Here is a 17316-nt window from a genome sequence, read left to right on the forward strand (position 1 = left end):
TTCTTAAAGAAATATGTAAATATACAAAATTATCCAATAAATAACACAGAAATGCTATTATAAAATTCATATAAATATTTATTATTTATATTTGCGTAATTTGACACTTAAATATGATGCATGTAATTCTGCAATATTTTTTGCGGTATATAATCAGCGCGATTAAGCAATAGAAATTACCATATGATCTTCAGTTGAGTATATAAATACATCGTGCGAAGTAAACAGCGAAAAAAGCCGTGAGATATATTAATGGCGCTTTTCCAGGGTGTGTCTTTGAAATCCTTGAAGTCCTTGAAATGTTCTGGAATTTTGTTCTTTAAAAATCCTGGAAATGTGCTTAAATTTTTCGTAGATCCTTGATTTTTTTAGTTGCTTCTAAAAATTGAGATTATTCGAGTAAAAAATATTTCATCTTACTTTGTAAATAATACAATATATTTTTTATTTTGAAATCCAAAAATATGTGTTACGCACAAGTTATAGATTTTAATCGTTCAAATAGAATATAAGAGAATATTGTATTGAATATTTGTAATGTATTTTCTCTCAGTAACATGCAATTATGACTTGATAAAGAAAATAAAGTTTTTAGTTTCTTATACATTCCTATATATACAAAATATTATGAATGTTTTCAAAAAATATTTCTAAATATTTCTATAAAATATTGCATAAAAACATTTTAAAATGGCTTTAAAAATATTTGTAAAAATGTTCTTTATCGCTCAGATAATATTTTCTTGAATATTTCACACATATTTTTGAAATATTAAAATCTATATTTAAAAATCTTTCTGAAAATATTTTTTAAACGTGAAAAAGCGGACATGGAAACATTTGAAAATATTTTCGAGAGTTATTTTATCTTTTAATGAATATTTTTAAAAGATTTTAAAAATATTTTGTACGAGTCCTTTTTATGAAATGGTCTTAAATTTTATTTTCCAATTTTCCTGGACACCCTGTTTTCTTTCTTCACCACTAAATATCCTCTACTCGGGGGTAGACACCCCGAAATCCCGCCATCTCGCCGTCTGCCCGCACGTTTCGTCCCGGAAAGGATGCCGAACAATTTATGCCCAATTACGTTCTAATTACCGTAATAGCGCAGATGGTACCCGGAGTTAAGTCACTGTTGCAGCATCGCTTCGATCGCTATTATCGAATACGAAGATGTTGGGAAAGGTGAACTGGCACAGATCCATGATCTCGTAGGTGCGTAAGCTGATGCATCGTTATTTTCGTAGTAATTGAGTATTTGGTAATTTAATTTATTAATTTGATGTGTATATTGAAGTCGCCAGTAATAGAAAAATGAGAAAAAAGTTATATAAAACGACCAAGACTGAACAAATAATAATTCTTTATTAATTTAAATCGTGATATAATTTTTTCTCATTTAATTAATTAAGTTATTTGTCGAAAATTTATAATTCGTGCACTTATGTGTGCTAAATCGAGTTCTTGAAATTCGAAAGCTTTTTACAGTGTGATTAGAAAGTTAGAATATTTCGTAAATCAATATATGTTGTGACTAATACATCGATATCGATATAATCTGACATTCTATTATTTAAAATGTCAATTCAAGGAGTAAATACTGACAAATTGACTGATATGATTTGATGTTTATTGAAGAGAAAGAATTTCAATTTTAGAAAATATATAAGAACGCGTTTTTAAAAATATTTTCTCTTATTTATCTTCAGAAATAAAAATAATAAAATATAGGTATACTATAAAATAAGTGAAACAGATATTCTCGACAAAGTCTTCTCTACACAGCTCATAAAGTTTTCTGCAATATGATAAACGCGATAACGGCGAATAATTGGTCTCATTAAGGTCTCGATGCATATTTCTAACGATTTTTTCCTGTTTGTTTTTTTCCAAATGCAAAAATATACGCGTCGTTATATGTGTGATTCTTCACAGGATAACTGACAAGTTGTACGCAATAAAATAAATCACGCATCTTAATGCACAAATAAGCAAAATGACAGCATGATGTTTTAAGATGTATCTAAATCATTCTAACGATTCCCTCAATATTACTAGAGTCCAAAAACATATTTCTTTGCTATTATAGTTTTCCTTTATTTATTTTTCTCTTTTCTTTAAAGGGGTTTTTTCCTTTATTTATTTCTCTTTTTTTTCATAAATTAACGGCTATTAAAAAAATGAAATTATTTATTCGCTAAATATATTATTTAAATGAGAAGCAGTACTCTTTTACTCGACAATTGTCAAATGATAAATTAATCAATTAATTCTCATTGTTGATAAAGTGACATTTGACGGAAAAGTTGAACTTTTCGATTACTGGTAAATTTCGCGAAAATAAACGCGGTAATGAACTTTACGAAGGGTTGCGACGGCAAGTGGCACCCTAGCGCTCACCCTTCGACAATCGTCGATGTTTAATGAGACAATCGAGAAGCGGGAAGGGAGGAAACTCCAGCGACACTCGGTTACTGAAAAATTTAGCCCACAGCTACATTTACGCAGGGGAAACTGTGATTTCGCTCAGCGCTTTACACGGGGCACAATAATCGATATGAATAATTAAAATATGTATATTAATTGTAATTTTAGAAAAACATTTTTACAGAAAAATATATGTTGGACATATGTAAAAAGCCTACAAAGTCTGCAATTTTTCGTCTGCATATTTTCTCTCTCCACATAAGGATATATATATATATTTATAGGGCATTTAATATTTTAATCAATAAAATTTTTTTTAGATTATTTAGAGGTATTTTAAAGACTGGAGAAATAACTTTTAATTTTTTTAAAGCATTTTTAAATCTCAAAACGCCTGTATATATAGAAAGAGCTCATTTTAAGTCTCTCTTAAAACTACATTTGCAACAAAAATCCATGTAAATCAAGATAATAATTATACAAATGCTCCGTACATGTATTATTTATATAATAAATATATATATATATATATATCAATAATTTTTTTAGATCATTTAGAGGTATTTAAGGAGTGAAAAAATACCTTTTAATTTTTTTAAATTTTCTTAAATCACATTTAAATCTAAAAATGTCTTCATATATAAAAAGAACTCATTTTAAGTCTCTCCTAAAATTACATTTGCAACTTTATAGTTTTAATCCAATTTTTTACAGATAATAAAATCCATGTAAATGAAGATAATAATTACAAATGCTTCTAAAATGTATTATTTATATAATATGCATTAAAAAAAGGAACGAACAGTATTTCTTCGGTAATGAGAAAAGCGATAATTATCCGGAAGGAAGCTCTTTTCGTCTGCTGCTTATTCGTCGATCCATCGACGTTATTAAACGTATGTAGAGCGCGTATTCCGGAGGAAACGCCGCGGAAATCGTGAAAACGACTCCCGTGGGGGGATGAAGAGCCACATCGAGTCGTTATCGAGTCGCGTTATACGCCGAATTAAAGGGGTACGGTGAAACGCTATGGGGTCGTGCTCGAGGCCACGCCTCGTTCTCCGGTTCTCTATATTATTTCTCTCTCTCTGCTTCTCTCCGTCTCTTTCTCGCCCGGACAACGCGGACGAAACGGTCGAACTCGAGCTATGCACTTTGTGCCGAGGCGTCGCCGTCTCTCTTCGTCTCGTGAAATATTTATTCCGCGATTGGGGAAGAGCGGAGACTAAGTATCGAGTTTTTCGAAATATAAAATCGCGTGGAGACGCGAAAATTAATTATCGCTCTTTCTATCTGTCAACAGATCATCACATCATTTCTTTAAAATTTTTCTTTTTAATGAACAATTATTTTAAGATTTTTTTTGTGTGCGGATTTTTTTAGAATAATTTTATGCAATTAAAAAATCCGCATTTTTAATATTGCATTTAGATGCATGTGCACTAATTTAACGAAATTTTCGAAATATAAAATCGCGTGGAGACGCGAAAATTAATTATCGCTCTTTCTATCTGTCAACAGATCATCACAACATTTTTTTAAAATTTTTCTTTTTAATGAACAATTATTTTAAGATTTTTTTGTGTGCGAATTTTTTTCAATAATTTTATGCAATTAAAAAATCCGCATTTTTAATATTGCATTTAGATGCATGTGCACTAATTATCGAATTTTTCGAAATATAAAATCGCGTGGAGAATTCATTATCGCTCTTTCTATCTATCAACAAATCATCTATTTCCAATATGAACATTTTTCTTTAAAATTTTCCTTTTTAATGAACAATTATCTCAAGATTTTTTTTCAACAATTTTATGCAATTCAAAAACTCCGCATTTTTCATATTGCATTTCGGTGCATGTACACTATAAGAGTTGTTCGCCAATTAGCTAAAAATAGCGGAGGAATTGATAAAAACGGAAATTCGGAAATAAATCGTAGGTCTCGCGCTTATCTGAATTAATTATTTAAAGTCGCGCCTCGACTTTCGAAGCGGAGGATATTTCTGAATACGGCGACATATGGAGCAGACAGTCAGCATCGTGATAAATACGCAAGCTTTCATCTCTTTATTAATCAAGCTCCAGATCTGCTCGGACCAGTTTCATGATTGCGTAATTACGCACTTGCGATGCAAAGTAATAATATCCCGCCCAACACGTTCCGTCTCTTCATTATGCATCCGCAAGATCTACATATCCTCTTAAGTGTCAAAAGTTGAGCTCGCTCTCTCAATAATGTGCGGCGATCAACGCAGCATAAATGTCAAATTTTGTATTACATAGCGCCTTGTAATAAAATCCGAAATTATTATTTTCAGAAACGAAATCATTTTTATGGAGCAAAAATTAATATAAATATGAAAATGAATTTTATATATAATTTTATGTATTACTCTCTTTGTGTCGGACTTGACTGAAATCTCGTATTTCTAATCTTCATTCGAATTACATTACGATAAAATGATCGTTAAATCATAATATTATCGTAATTCGATGATGAGTGATAATACAGAAATTAAATATATAATTAATATAGTTAATTATTCGAATCAAAATTTTCCTCCTAGTTTTGACTCAATATTTAATCTAACATCTACTTTGATACTTTAAACAATCAAATCACTTTCTTCTTGTAATTTTGCTGAAAACAACTTAAATCTTTAAGTGGGAATCTATTCAATAATTATTTAATTGAGGTACAAAGTAGAGATAAATCTTTCCTATATCAATGCAAAATTAATACCTAATCAAAACATCACATACCAATGCTCAAGCTCGTATGACAATAAAAACAATGATAAATTATTAAATTAAGGCCATGTGTAACGAGCAATACGATATTATTTTATTATTGAGAAGAAAATTCTTAATTTGAAATAATAATTATACAAACGTTTCGAGCTCTACTTGCTCCTCTTCAGTGCGCAAAAAAAATAGTGATAATAAATAACGATAATAAATAAATACATAAAATTCTAATAAAAAATCCGCAATACATAGTCAATATAAGTTATATAGTTGAGTCATAGTTAAAACGCAAAATATATTTACAATGAATTGAGACCATTAAAATAGTTCAACAAAGTAAGAACCCAATTAGATTTTTGCGTTTTAAATATGACTCAACTATATAACTTATATTGACTATATATTGCGGATTTTTTATTAGAATTTTATGTATTTATTTATTATCGTTATTTATTATCACTATTTTTTTTTGCGCACTGAAGAGGAGCAAGTAGAGCTCGAAACGTTTGTATAATTATTATTTCAAATTAAGAATTTTCTTCTCAATAATAAAATAATATCGTATTGCTCGTTACACATGGCCTTAATTTAATAATTTATCATTGTCTTTCCTATATCAATTAAATAGATTATAAAGAGATATAAATATATATAATGTAATAAACATTGAAATTATAATAAATAAATTATATAAATTAAATTTTCTGATATAAAAGTACGCACCTATCAAAAAACTTATCAGGTTCTGTAAATATGAGAAAATTGAGATTGAAAACAGTAATATAAAATTTCGACTCTAATATATTCAAATATATAAAATACTAGCTTTTACGTTATTATTTAGAAGCTACGGTCCAAGTTAATTTCTGCTCGAAATTTATTTTAATTTTTCATCACCTCTGTTTCACTGACACAAACTTCCGAACGACAAAATTGAAACAGTATCATAAATTAATTAATACGATACAATCGCTTGATATTTCAATCGACTCTTTCAATATTTATGACGCGCACAATTTATAATGATTTATATTTCGAAATGTGGAACACAATAATATGACAAAAAGAACGATATAAAAAAATCCTCTATTATCAACTTAATTTCTAATACGAGAAAAAGTAAAGATTGAAAATACTGAGCCGTGCAAATAGCGTTTTCTTTCAAATCGATTTGAAATATGAGAAATTTGTCAACAAAACCGACATATTCCGTGTCACTCAAACATTGATCAAAACAATTAGCGAACAATCCGAACATTGTTTAATTCATAAATTCATAATACTGGTTTTTAATCGAAAAACTGCAATTAAATCGCAATCTCGATTTACGCGATATTATCTCCGGTTCTAGGAACTTTCGATATTTTTCTCGACGTTTATTTATTTCCATTTATACTTTCATGAAAAAGATCAATTAAATTTCGACAAGTTATGTTTGGAGAAATAACTCGCCACCAATTCTAAAAGATACTTTCTTTTGAAGGAAATTGAACGCTCATTTGTTCGTATTATAAAATATTGGATACATGCACAGAAATCACGCCGAAAAATACTCAAAATATCTAAAGTTAAAAAAATGATTATCAAAATTTTTGTTATTCATTGTTTTTTGAATTACAAAGTCTATCAGAAAGAAGCATTACAAGTAACCCATACAGCACAAAATATTTTTAAAATGTTTCTATGTCCGCTTTTTCACGTTTAAAAAATATTTTCAGAAATGTTTTTGAATATAGATTTAAACTAATATTTCAAAGATATGTATCAAATATTTAAGAAAATATTATCTGAGCGATAAAGAACATTTTTTAAAATTTTAAAAAATATAAACAATTTTATCACAAAAAATTTTTAAATTATTTTAAAATATTCCTTAAACCATTTTAAAATGTTTTTATGCAATATTTTATAGAAATATTTTTGGAAAACATTCATAATATTTTGTGCTGTATGGGTAATGTACAGGGTTTGTCCGGAAAGTAATGCGTCGCATTTTTTTAAAAAAGAATTTATTGATCGCATAGGTAAAACAACTTAAAATTGTTCGAAGTATGACCCTTCTGCGTCAATACATTTTTGCCAACGCGATTTCCATGCGTCATAAGATTTCTGGAACTCCTTGACTGGGATGCTGTTCAGGGAGGCCGTCGAAGTAGCTTGTACGTTGTCAACCGACTCGAGCTGTTGTCCTTTGAGCTCCCTTTTCAGCCGAGGAAATAAAAAAAAGTCCGCCGGGGCCGAAGGAAATTGGGATTATCTGCACAGAGTTGCTTGAGTTCTTCACAAACTTCCACTCGGTGTTGCTTTTGCGCATCGGTCAACACTCTGGGCACAAGTTTTGCGCAAATCTTCCGCATGGCCAAGTCTTCCGATACAATCTCGTGAACAATCGTTTTCGGCAAGTTCAATAATTCCGACATTAAGCGAACATTCATTCGACGGTCTGAATTCAATAATTGGCGCACACGAGTCACATTGTCGTCCGTTCGCGATGTTGACGGGCGTCCTGCGCGGGCCTCGTCGGCGACCTCCTTCCGACCTTCTCTAAACATCTTGTGCCATCTGTTTGACTGCGATTTGGAAAGGCAATCGTCCCCGAAAACTTTCTTGAGCATTTCAAAAGTTTCCAGCGGCGTCTTGTCCAGCTTCACGCAAAACTTTATCGCATAGCGTTGCTCTATCGTTCTCTCCATCACAAGTTCGACGCGACCACTAAGCAGAGGTTCACAGAATAAGCCGTCCTAACCCTCCAAGCGCATGGAAACAATTGAGCGACCTACCGTTGGAAAGCTAAGGGTACCCCCCTTCCTCCCCAACCGGTCCCATCGCTCTGCGATGTATAGTCGCGTCACAAAAAAATGCGACGCATTACTTTCCGGACAAACCCTGTAAGTAAGTAGTGAAAGATGAATGAGACATATCATATCCGGAACAAGGCGCTATAATCATCATATGAGAATCGAAATGACCTATTCACATATAAGATCGACAATGGATGACGCATCGGAATTCGTGACATTCGTATCGATGACATTCACCGATCGACGTGATACGGCATGTTGATCAAAATGCTTCGTTCGACATTCTCGATAACGTTTCTTCCCGTGCTTATTTTACTTCGACAGGATTCTTCTTTCAAAGTTAAAAAATCGCGTCGTTACATTTTTTTTTCATTTAGACGCTATTTAAATCATACATAAAAATGTTTAAAATATTCTGCATATTTAACATACATATACACTTCATTCATACATTTTTTTAATATCCTACACAGTTGGAAAATTTGTATTTTCTTGTTAAAATTTGTGTGTTAAATATTTAACACATTCATGTATTAATTTAACATATTGCTGTTATATTAATTGAATTTAAATATTAAATTATTAAAAAATAATTTCAAAAGAGTGTAAAAATAATACAATGTGCATCTATTATTTAAAAGAAAAAAAATATTGATTTTTTATTTCATAATATTTAAGTGGAAATAAAATCTAAAATTAACATATTTTTAATTAATTTTTACATCAATACTATGTTTAATTTTACACAAAATTTATTTTAAATTGCTCCAAGTTTTGGATTTAAGTTGTGTTAAAATATTCGTGTCTTCATTATGTATTAAATTAACACGAAAATTTTTGTGGGCCGTTTGGGACGTGTTGGATATATCTGTTAAATTGAACAAATTTTTCAACTATTTTTTTTTTAAGGTAGTAGATATTAAACTGACTACACTGGCTGTCTATTAGATTTGTTAAACTATATTTATTGACGTTTCGACCGGATTGGAGTACAGTGTGCTCAGTCGTGGCAAGATGACACAAGTGAAACGCAGTTAATTTACCATCCGATCTTAAGTTAAGTCTCACCGGAGCGTACTTTTAAATGTCAATAACGATATGCAGTAACTCATTAATGCTTCTATTGTAATTTTGAAAAGGACCACAGCCCGTATGGTCGAAACGTCAATAAATATAGTTTAACAAATCTAATAGACAGCCAGTGTAGTCAGTTTAATATCTACTACCTTAGTATTTCATTCCTGGCGAACGAAATTTAATATTTTATTGTTATTTTTTTTTATATCTTTATTGCATCTGGATCCAAACGAAACATTCCTTCGGTCAATCATATTAATTGGACGATGCAGTTAAGCGCGGTAGCTCGCTTGCTTAGTCCCTGATTAATGGATAAAGCGGACGAGTTATGCTAATAAGCGTGCGCGCATGCGTTCATGAATATTCACGCTCCACATCTGATTACGTCACTGATTGCCGGCGTTCGAAAGTGTTTGCGAACTCGTATCGATGATCCTTCCGATATACATCCGTTCTCTCCATCCCCGCGGCGCTTTTATCCCACAAAAACCACGGGGATGCGATTTCATTCCAAATCTCGAAAGAAATTACTCGATCGGCCAAATTTTTTTTTTTTTTATCGTTTGACGTTTCCTCTTGATTTTGTTAATGAATTTTTTAATTGAGATCACACAATGTAATGCTGGACAATTTTTACGCGGAACTTTTTAATGTTTCAGAAGCGACATTTCAAATATTTATTATTAAAATGTCCACATGAAAATGAATTTATCACGAAAATTAAATTATAAAAATAAGTTTTGTATTGTGAGAAATTAAATAATCTAAGTGTTAAAAAAACCTATATTTAATTAAAGAATAAGGACTGTCTTCTCTCAACACATTTACTTTGACATATGTTTTTAAAGATTATTCTGAATGAAAGATTTAGCTTCATTATTTATTAACAAAGTATTAGCAAATAAATGTTTAAAGACTTATTCTTTAATAAAAAAAAACAAAACAAAACTGGCAAACAGGATCTATAATGTATGATAGGTTTCATATGTGTATTTGAAGCGCGAAATGAGATTTACTTTACATCACCCGATGCTTTCAGTCCAAAACGAGGCTATAATTATATAGTTTAGTATGAGTTTCAAACTCTTTGAACGAGGTTTAATGAACATATTTGACGCTGAAAAGCTATTCTCTTTTTTAATACAATATTTATCTTTGATGTTGGATTATCGCACTAAAAACGCGAGTTACAAAAATCCATGAATCGCTCATCTTAGGAACATATCTAATAATCTTTAGTCCACATGCAAATAAAACTTCATTAGAAGATATTTTATTTTTTTACTCTCTGTATGTGCGTTTAAAAATGACAGCTGATTAGTTTTGACAACTTGCCTAAGAAACTCTGTATAAAAGATGACAGTAAAAAGAGACATTTTCAGAGGCTGTGTTTTCTCCATCTTAAATGTCTAAAAAGAGATATACAAGGTGTCCGGTAACTAACGGACCAACGATTACAAATGGATTCTTTGGTCAATTTGGGAACGATTTTTCCTCAGCGAAAATGTCGAAAAAGGTCATCATTTTTTACAACTTTCCAATATTTGTCATTATGTATCTTTATAACTAAGCTTCAAATTAAAATTTTATTATAGTAAACTCTACCTGAAATTAACTGAAGAATGTAATTATGTTAGACTTTTAACTCCAAACCGTTTAGTTTTCAAAAAACCCTTTTTTTCAATCGCTTATAACTCGAAAATTATTGACTTCTCAACATTTTTGCTAAGGAAAAATCGTCTCCAAATTGGCCAGAGAATCCGCCCTTAATCATTGGTCCGTTAGTTACCGGACACCCTGTATAACCTGAAGATGCGTTGAGAACGAATGATTTCGGTAAATTTGCTTTTATCTTTTACCTAAACAAGATATTTATAAATTGCATTTCTATTACATTTTATGTCCTATGATTACGTACACACGCAGTGTTGGATAATTTTAAAATTAGCTAGATAAATATGAGATGAAAATATATTGTTAATTAAATATATCTACAATAGATTCTAGAGATAAAAGATAAAATTATATAGCGATTTATCTAGATAACTTCCAGATAATATTTTTAAGACCGTTTATGTAAACTCAATTATAAAAAAAAAATTATAGAAAGGATATAAACATTTATTCATACTTTTTTTATTTATAAGTTTTATTAATGAAGTATTTGTGCTATGACTCTGAACCAAATTATCTTATTCTAAATTATGTCATGACTTTTTTCATTTAAGATACAGATAAAATACATATTTTTATTACGTCAAATTTTATCCAAATCATCATCTATATATAATTTTATTTAGATAACAGTATAAAACCCTGTATATACGAATAAGATACACAATATCCCTCTAAAAATCGCCGTCCGTCTGCGCGATAAATATAAAAGTAAAAATGCATATACTTGACGAAGAATTTTAATTAATCCAAAAATGACATTTCAACTGTCACGTGCGCATGCATATACACGCGTAGTTTCTTTTTCCACGGCACATACGCATAAACGTTTTCCGCGCGCAATAAATTTTCGCGAAAAGTCGCGATTGAAAAATCGACGGCGAAGGAGAGGGATGAAAGCCAGGAATATAAGGTGAGGGTAGCGGGACGCGCGAAAATAGAAAATCCGATTGGCCGTGGCGAAAGAGAGCGGAACAAAAGCCTCATGCAGAATTCAGTGTCGGCCGCTCCTCTATAATCGGAGCGTGGTATCGACCGGTTATATCTCTACCTACCCGACAGGCCAGGCTCGCCAGGGTAGGTAGGCAAGCAGGTACACCTGCCTCGAAGTAAATAAGTGTGCGTGTCAATACGTGCGCGTTTGTGTGCGTGAGCGAGTGTGTTGCTTTCCCTTATTACGTTACGGCTATTGTGCGCCGGCACAAGCGACGAGCGGCGGCCTCTCTCTCTCTCTCTCTCTCTCTCTTGCCTTCAGGTATTTCGAGCCCCTCCGGGGGCACCTTGTTAATCTCGCTCTCAGGTCCGTTCGCCATCTTTACGCCTCGGGAGCGGCCCGAGAGATCCTGCGGTCGATACGGCCGGCCGAACCTGCGATAACGCGCCATTAAGACGCGCCACTTCGCATGTAGGTATATGATTGCAAGGTAGGGTCTCGCCGAAACTTTAATAGATTCATCCCGTTGTAATGCGCGTAATTTGGCGCGAGGAAAGCTGCAGTCTGCGCGCTTCGCCGGAATTCGTATCGTGATTCGCTCCACGTTTCGTCTCGCACTGGAAAACAAGTATGGAAAATTAGATAAATAATAAATGTAAAATTGCACGATAAATAATGAAAAGGTATGTACACATTTCTATTATTTAACGTGTAATTTTACACTTATTGTTTATGTAACTTTATATATTTTTGTGTAATATATTACAGATTTTTTTACAGTGCATCTATATATTTGAATAATAAAAAATTTTAATTTTAAAAATAATTCGCATACACACTTGTAAAAAAATATGTAAATTACATAAATAATAAATGTAAAATTACATGATAAATAATGAAAAGGTAAACATTTCTATTATCTATCGTGTTTTTACTTTACACTTATTATTTATGTAATTTTACATATTCTTGTGTAATATATTACATATTTTTTTACAGTGCAGCGGCTGATCGGAAGCCTGATGCTAAATTTGCGAAAACGATTGATATGAGAAATTTTTCCCGCACGTGTCACTGCTTAAAATTCCCAAGATTATTTCTTATAGCTTTTCGAAGATATATATATCTAAAAAATTAATATTCCTCGAATGATAGGATGCTAAACTGTTAAACGCAGGTACCTATTTTTGCGAAACTAATTGATGAGAAATTTTTTCCGTACGTGTCCCTGCATTTTCGAAGATATACATTTAAAAAATATAATATACAAGATGTTCCGGATTATCTTAATGGAAGATCCTAAAGTTATTTGGAGATGATTTTTCTACAGCGAAAGTGTCGAGGCAGGTCATCATTTTTTGTCATCATGTATTTTTGCAACTGAGCGTTAAATTGGAATTCTATTAAAAATTATAAATTAAACTCTATCTGAAATTAACTAGAGAGAATGTAGTTTCGTTAATATTTTATTTCCACGAGACTTAGTTTATGAAAAAGTCTTTATGTTCCATCACTTGTAACCTGAAAATTACTGCGATGCCCCGACATTTTCATTGAGAAGAAACCCAAGAATCTGCAATTAACGTCCTGTATGTAATTTAATATAATATTTATATAATAAATAAATTGAAGATTGAGAGACGAAATTGTGGATTGGTCCTTTATGAGGATTTCTGTTCTCCGATACTCGAGAATCAATTGTATTATTTTTGCACGAAAATATTTTATTCCTTCTCGACGGCATTGAAACGTTCCCGAATTAGAGACCATTTTTTACTCATCACAACCGACTAAGCGAGGAAACGACCGCACCTGGAGACGGTTCAAAAGACCCTAACAAGAGTGCATACTGATGCAACACTTAAAAAAGATCGGGGCCAATTGCATCGCAGATTTTTGTGCGGTCGCGCTGGGCCGCCATTTTTTCGGACCTAGCTTCTCTTTTATCATCGCATACATGATACATATATATATAAGAAATTAATTTTTTTTCTAATGTTTAATGAACGAGAAAAATATATTTTTACGTATATGTATATTTTGAAGTATACTTATATACTTGTAAATCTATTTGATCTGTTCGATTCCCAACAGATGAAATTCTTCGAGAATTCTCTTAAAATGAAATTTCCTGCGTATTATTAATGATTTTGCCCCTGGAAAATTCTCCATTTGTATTCCTATATAGGAACTCCCAAATATTTTTCTCAGACACTCGTAATATAAAGAATACCCCGTAGGTTTTCTTTCGATTTTCTCCAAATTTCTTTTGAAGCTGCGGATCTCACGAGATCTCGATCAAACGAGAAAGTATTTCGCAAGAATGAAATTTCGTAAAAATCGACACGCGCGCTCGACTCCGCGTTCGTCGGAGAAAAAGGCAGTAATGTAACAAGGAGAGACGTAAAAAGAGAAGTCCCGGGATTCGAGCGGATGAGAGCGGAAGTCGGGAATGTGGGGCGGTGATGGGCCGCTTCCGGTGGTCCCCGCGTGCAGCTCGTAAGCCAAGTCAGTCGGACTGTGACTGTCTGTCAGCGAAACCGCAGACAGCCCGTCTGTCTCATCATTCCATTAAGCGATACGATGCGGCTCTGCATTGTATATATGCCGGTGGTGTCTCTTGACACCGAGAAATAACCTTGGGAACTATGGGCTCTATGCCGGTATCGAGGACGGCTATATACTTACGGGGTAGTTATTCGATACTTATCTCCCGCCATCTTTTGTATATTAAAATTTAAAAAAAGGTGCACAGGGTGTCCCAGAATTGGCAGGAAAGTTTTTCATGACAGCAGATTCTTGGTGTCATTCGGAGGTACGATTTTTCCTCGGCGAAAATGTCGAGCCATTAATAATTTTCCAAGGCTTTTTTTGGAAACTAAGCCTTGTGGAAATAAAATATTAACGGAACTACATTCTTCGGTTAATTTTAGAGTTTGCTTTTATAGAATTTTAATATAAGGCTTAGTTATAAAGATACGTAATAACAAAAATTAGGAACATACTAAAAATGATGTTTTGCCTCAACATTTTTAAGGAGAAATCGTCTCTAAATGATATAGGATCAGTATTTGCTGTTATCTGAATAATAAAATTATAAAGCACAACACTATTCCAAGCTTATCTCTTGAGAAATTCCTAAGGTTATTTGGAAATGATTTTTCCTCAATGAAAATGTCGAAAATCATCGATTTTTGCCATAACATATCTTTGTAACTAAATCCAATTTAATCTAACTAAGCCTTAAATTTAAACTTTATTAAATCAAATTCGACCTGAAATTAGCTGAAAATATATAGGTCTCTTAGTATTTTATTTTCACAAGGCTTAGTTTGCGAAAACTTCTTTATCTTCAGTCATCCAACGGATGTTCCGATAAGTTGATTCTTTATCGAAAATTAAAGGGGAGTTACACTTTTCTAAAGAAGGAGGTAAAAATTAAGTTTTTATTTTTTTTCTCAAATTTCCGACAAATTAAAAAAAATGAAACTTGATGAATATTTTCCAATAATAAAAGGAATATTTATTAATATTTTTTTGATCTTCCTGCATCATTAGAAGGGAAAATATGAAATCAACAACAACACCTGATTAATTTTTAGTACAAGTTTATATAAGAAAAAAATTTAGATACACCCTGTATAATTTTTGTAGTAGAAGAATTTAGTAAAAGTGACAATTGTCGAACAATTCTATATCGTTTGTACGTCTCTTGGAGTAAAATGATCGATGTCGGAGCCGAATATCTGCCGAAGAAAGCGGAGCTAGATATCGGGAAAGGAGCGCGGCGACAAGATGACAGAGAGACGTATCTGAAGTCACGAGGCTGGAAGGAGCCTCGCGGCTCATTGCACGACGAGGTCACGTGAGCGCGAGTCGGGTCACTTAACTCTCTCGTTCGCTCGCGTGCACTTCGTTTCGGCTTTCCGGTATGCATGCGCGCGTGTCCGTCCATCCGTGTGTTTGTGTTCGAGAAGGAGGGAGAAGAGGACGCGTCGCTGCTCTACTCCGGAGAGAGGAAGAGAAAAGGAGAAAAGAGGGAGCGCAAAGAAGAGAAGAGAAGAAAAAAAGAGGAGCGCGAGGTCGCGAGAAAAAGAGAAGGAAGAAGCGAGGCCGCAAGGAGAAGATGAGCGAGCGGAGGCTAGAAAAAGAGCACGACAAAGAGAAAGAGAGAGCCCCTTCTCGCGTACATAAAAGCCATGTAATTACAAGCGGCTCTTCGTCTCTCTCCCTCCTCGGTTCTCCTCGTCTCGCTCGCAGCTTCTCGATGGGGAAGCCGAGGCTGTGAAAGAGAAAGAGAGAGAGAGAGAGAGAGAGAGAGAGAGAGAGAGAGAGAGAGAGAGAAGGAGAGATCGCCCGGGTGCCACTCATAGAAGCGTAACAATGGCTTTCCATGCCGGCTCAACCAACCAGACGACTGACTGACGATCATGACGAATCGTTCCTGTGGGATTAGTGGGATCGAGTTTTAGTGGGTTTGCTCCGTCTCTGATCTTCTCCCGATTCTATTGTTTTAATCGGACGCCTTTTGTCTCCGCGAAATGCGATTTACTTCATCTTACTTTTGCCGGCATCGATGATGCTTCTTATAGCGAGTTTGGTTGGATGCACTAGTGCGCACTGAGTGCACGTAAAGGTTATCGCACACAATTTTACAATGACATTTAAGAAAGTAAAATAATTAATAGTAAGGGGCATTGTTATCATTATTCATATTGAGCAACAATAATAATGGTTCTTACTATTAATTATTTTCCTTTTTTTATTATTTGTGTCACTGTGAACTTATGTGTGTGATCAACTTTTATATGCACTCAGTGCGCACTAGTGCATCCCCGATCGAATTCGCTATTAGGCAGTGTTGTGTTTAGACGATTTGCAAATTAACTAGATAAAAATATGGAAATTCATCTTAGATAAGATGAAGATGATTTCGTTTTAAATACATCTAGATAAAAAAGACAAAATTTATATGGCGATTCATTTAGATAATTTTCTAGATAATAATTTTTAAGACTGTGTTATAATTCTAAATCACAATTATCTGAAAGTTATTCTAGATAATACTTTTTTTCATCTAAGATGTAGATACAGATAATTCATATTTTTTATTATCTATAAAGATAAGATGCCGCCAAAGTTTCATCTAGATGATCATCTATATAATTTTATTTAGATAACAGCAAACACTGTTCTTAGGACAACTCGTTTTTCTTCTGTCGCATCTACATATCTTACTCTAGTGGTGAATTTTTTCTCAAGGTTTTTTCAATCATCTACCGATAGGAAGGTTACAATTTTGAATGGTATGAGGAAAGAAAAGCGCTATAAATATACGCTATTTTAGGAATATTTCACGTTACGAGGATCTCGAGATAAATCATAATTTCAAAGATACCATCGTCAATTATGCGCAAATCAATGTAATTTTCTGAAATCTAGAGATGTCGGAGACGCCAATTTACAGATGCATAAACAAACAGGCAGTCCAAAAACAATCCTCTATCGTATTTTCAATTTTTCACGATGAGCGATTGTGTCTGAAACTCCTGCTTGAGAAACGTCCTCTTGTGCTTTTAATACTTTCTTCATGTAGTTGAGATCGACATACATATTTTACATACCTCTTCTTTCTGATTCTCGATAATCA

General features: G+C 32.9%; 1 protein-coding gene across 6 annotated transcripts in view; it reads right to left on the bottom strand.

Moving 5' to 3' along the window:
- LOC114928115 (uncharacterized) overlaps positions 1-17316 on the bottom strand; it is a 107492-nt gene that overhangs the window by 68567 nt on the left and 21609 nt on the right. For 3 of the 6 annotated variants that reach the window (XR_003819023.2, XR_014925547.1, XR_014925546.1), the window contains one exon: positions 11222-12283. The exons of 2 other annotated variants lie outside the window; for them this stretch is intronic. Coding sequence is in view for 1 of the 4 variants with exons in the window: in XM_085486384.1 (XP_085342510.1) it covers positions 7922-8066 (145 nt within the window). In the remaining 3 variants the exon portion in view is untranslated. Of the gene's footprint in view, positions 1-7265; positions 8067-11221; positions 12284-17316 lie in introns of those variants that run through there. One more of the 6 variants, XM_085486384.1, reaches the window with a different exon arrangement.

This window comes from Nylanderia fulva, unplaced genomic scaffold (genome assembly GCF_048542155.1).
Source record: "Nylanderia fulva isolate GAGA-0341 unplaced genomic scaffold, ASM4854215v1 Scaffold43, whole genome shotgun sequence".
NCBI lineage: Eukaryota > Metazoa > Arthropoda > Insecta > Hymenoptera > Formicidae > Nylanderia > Nylanderia fulva.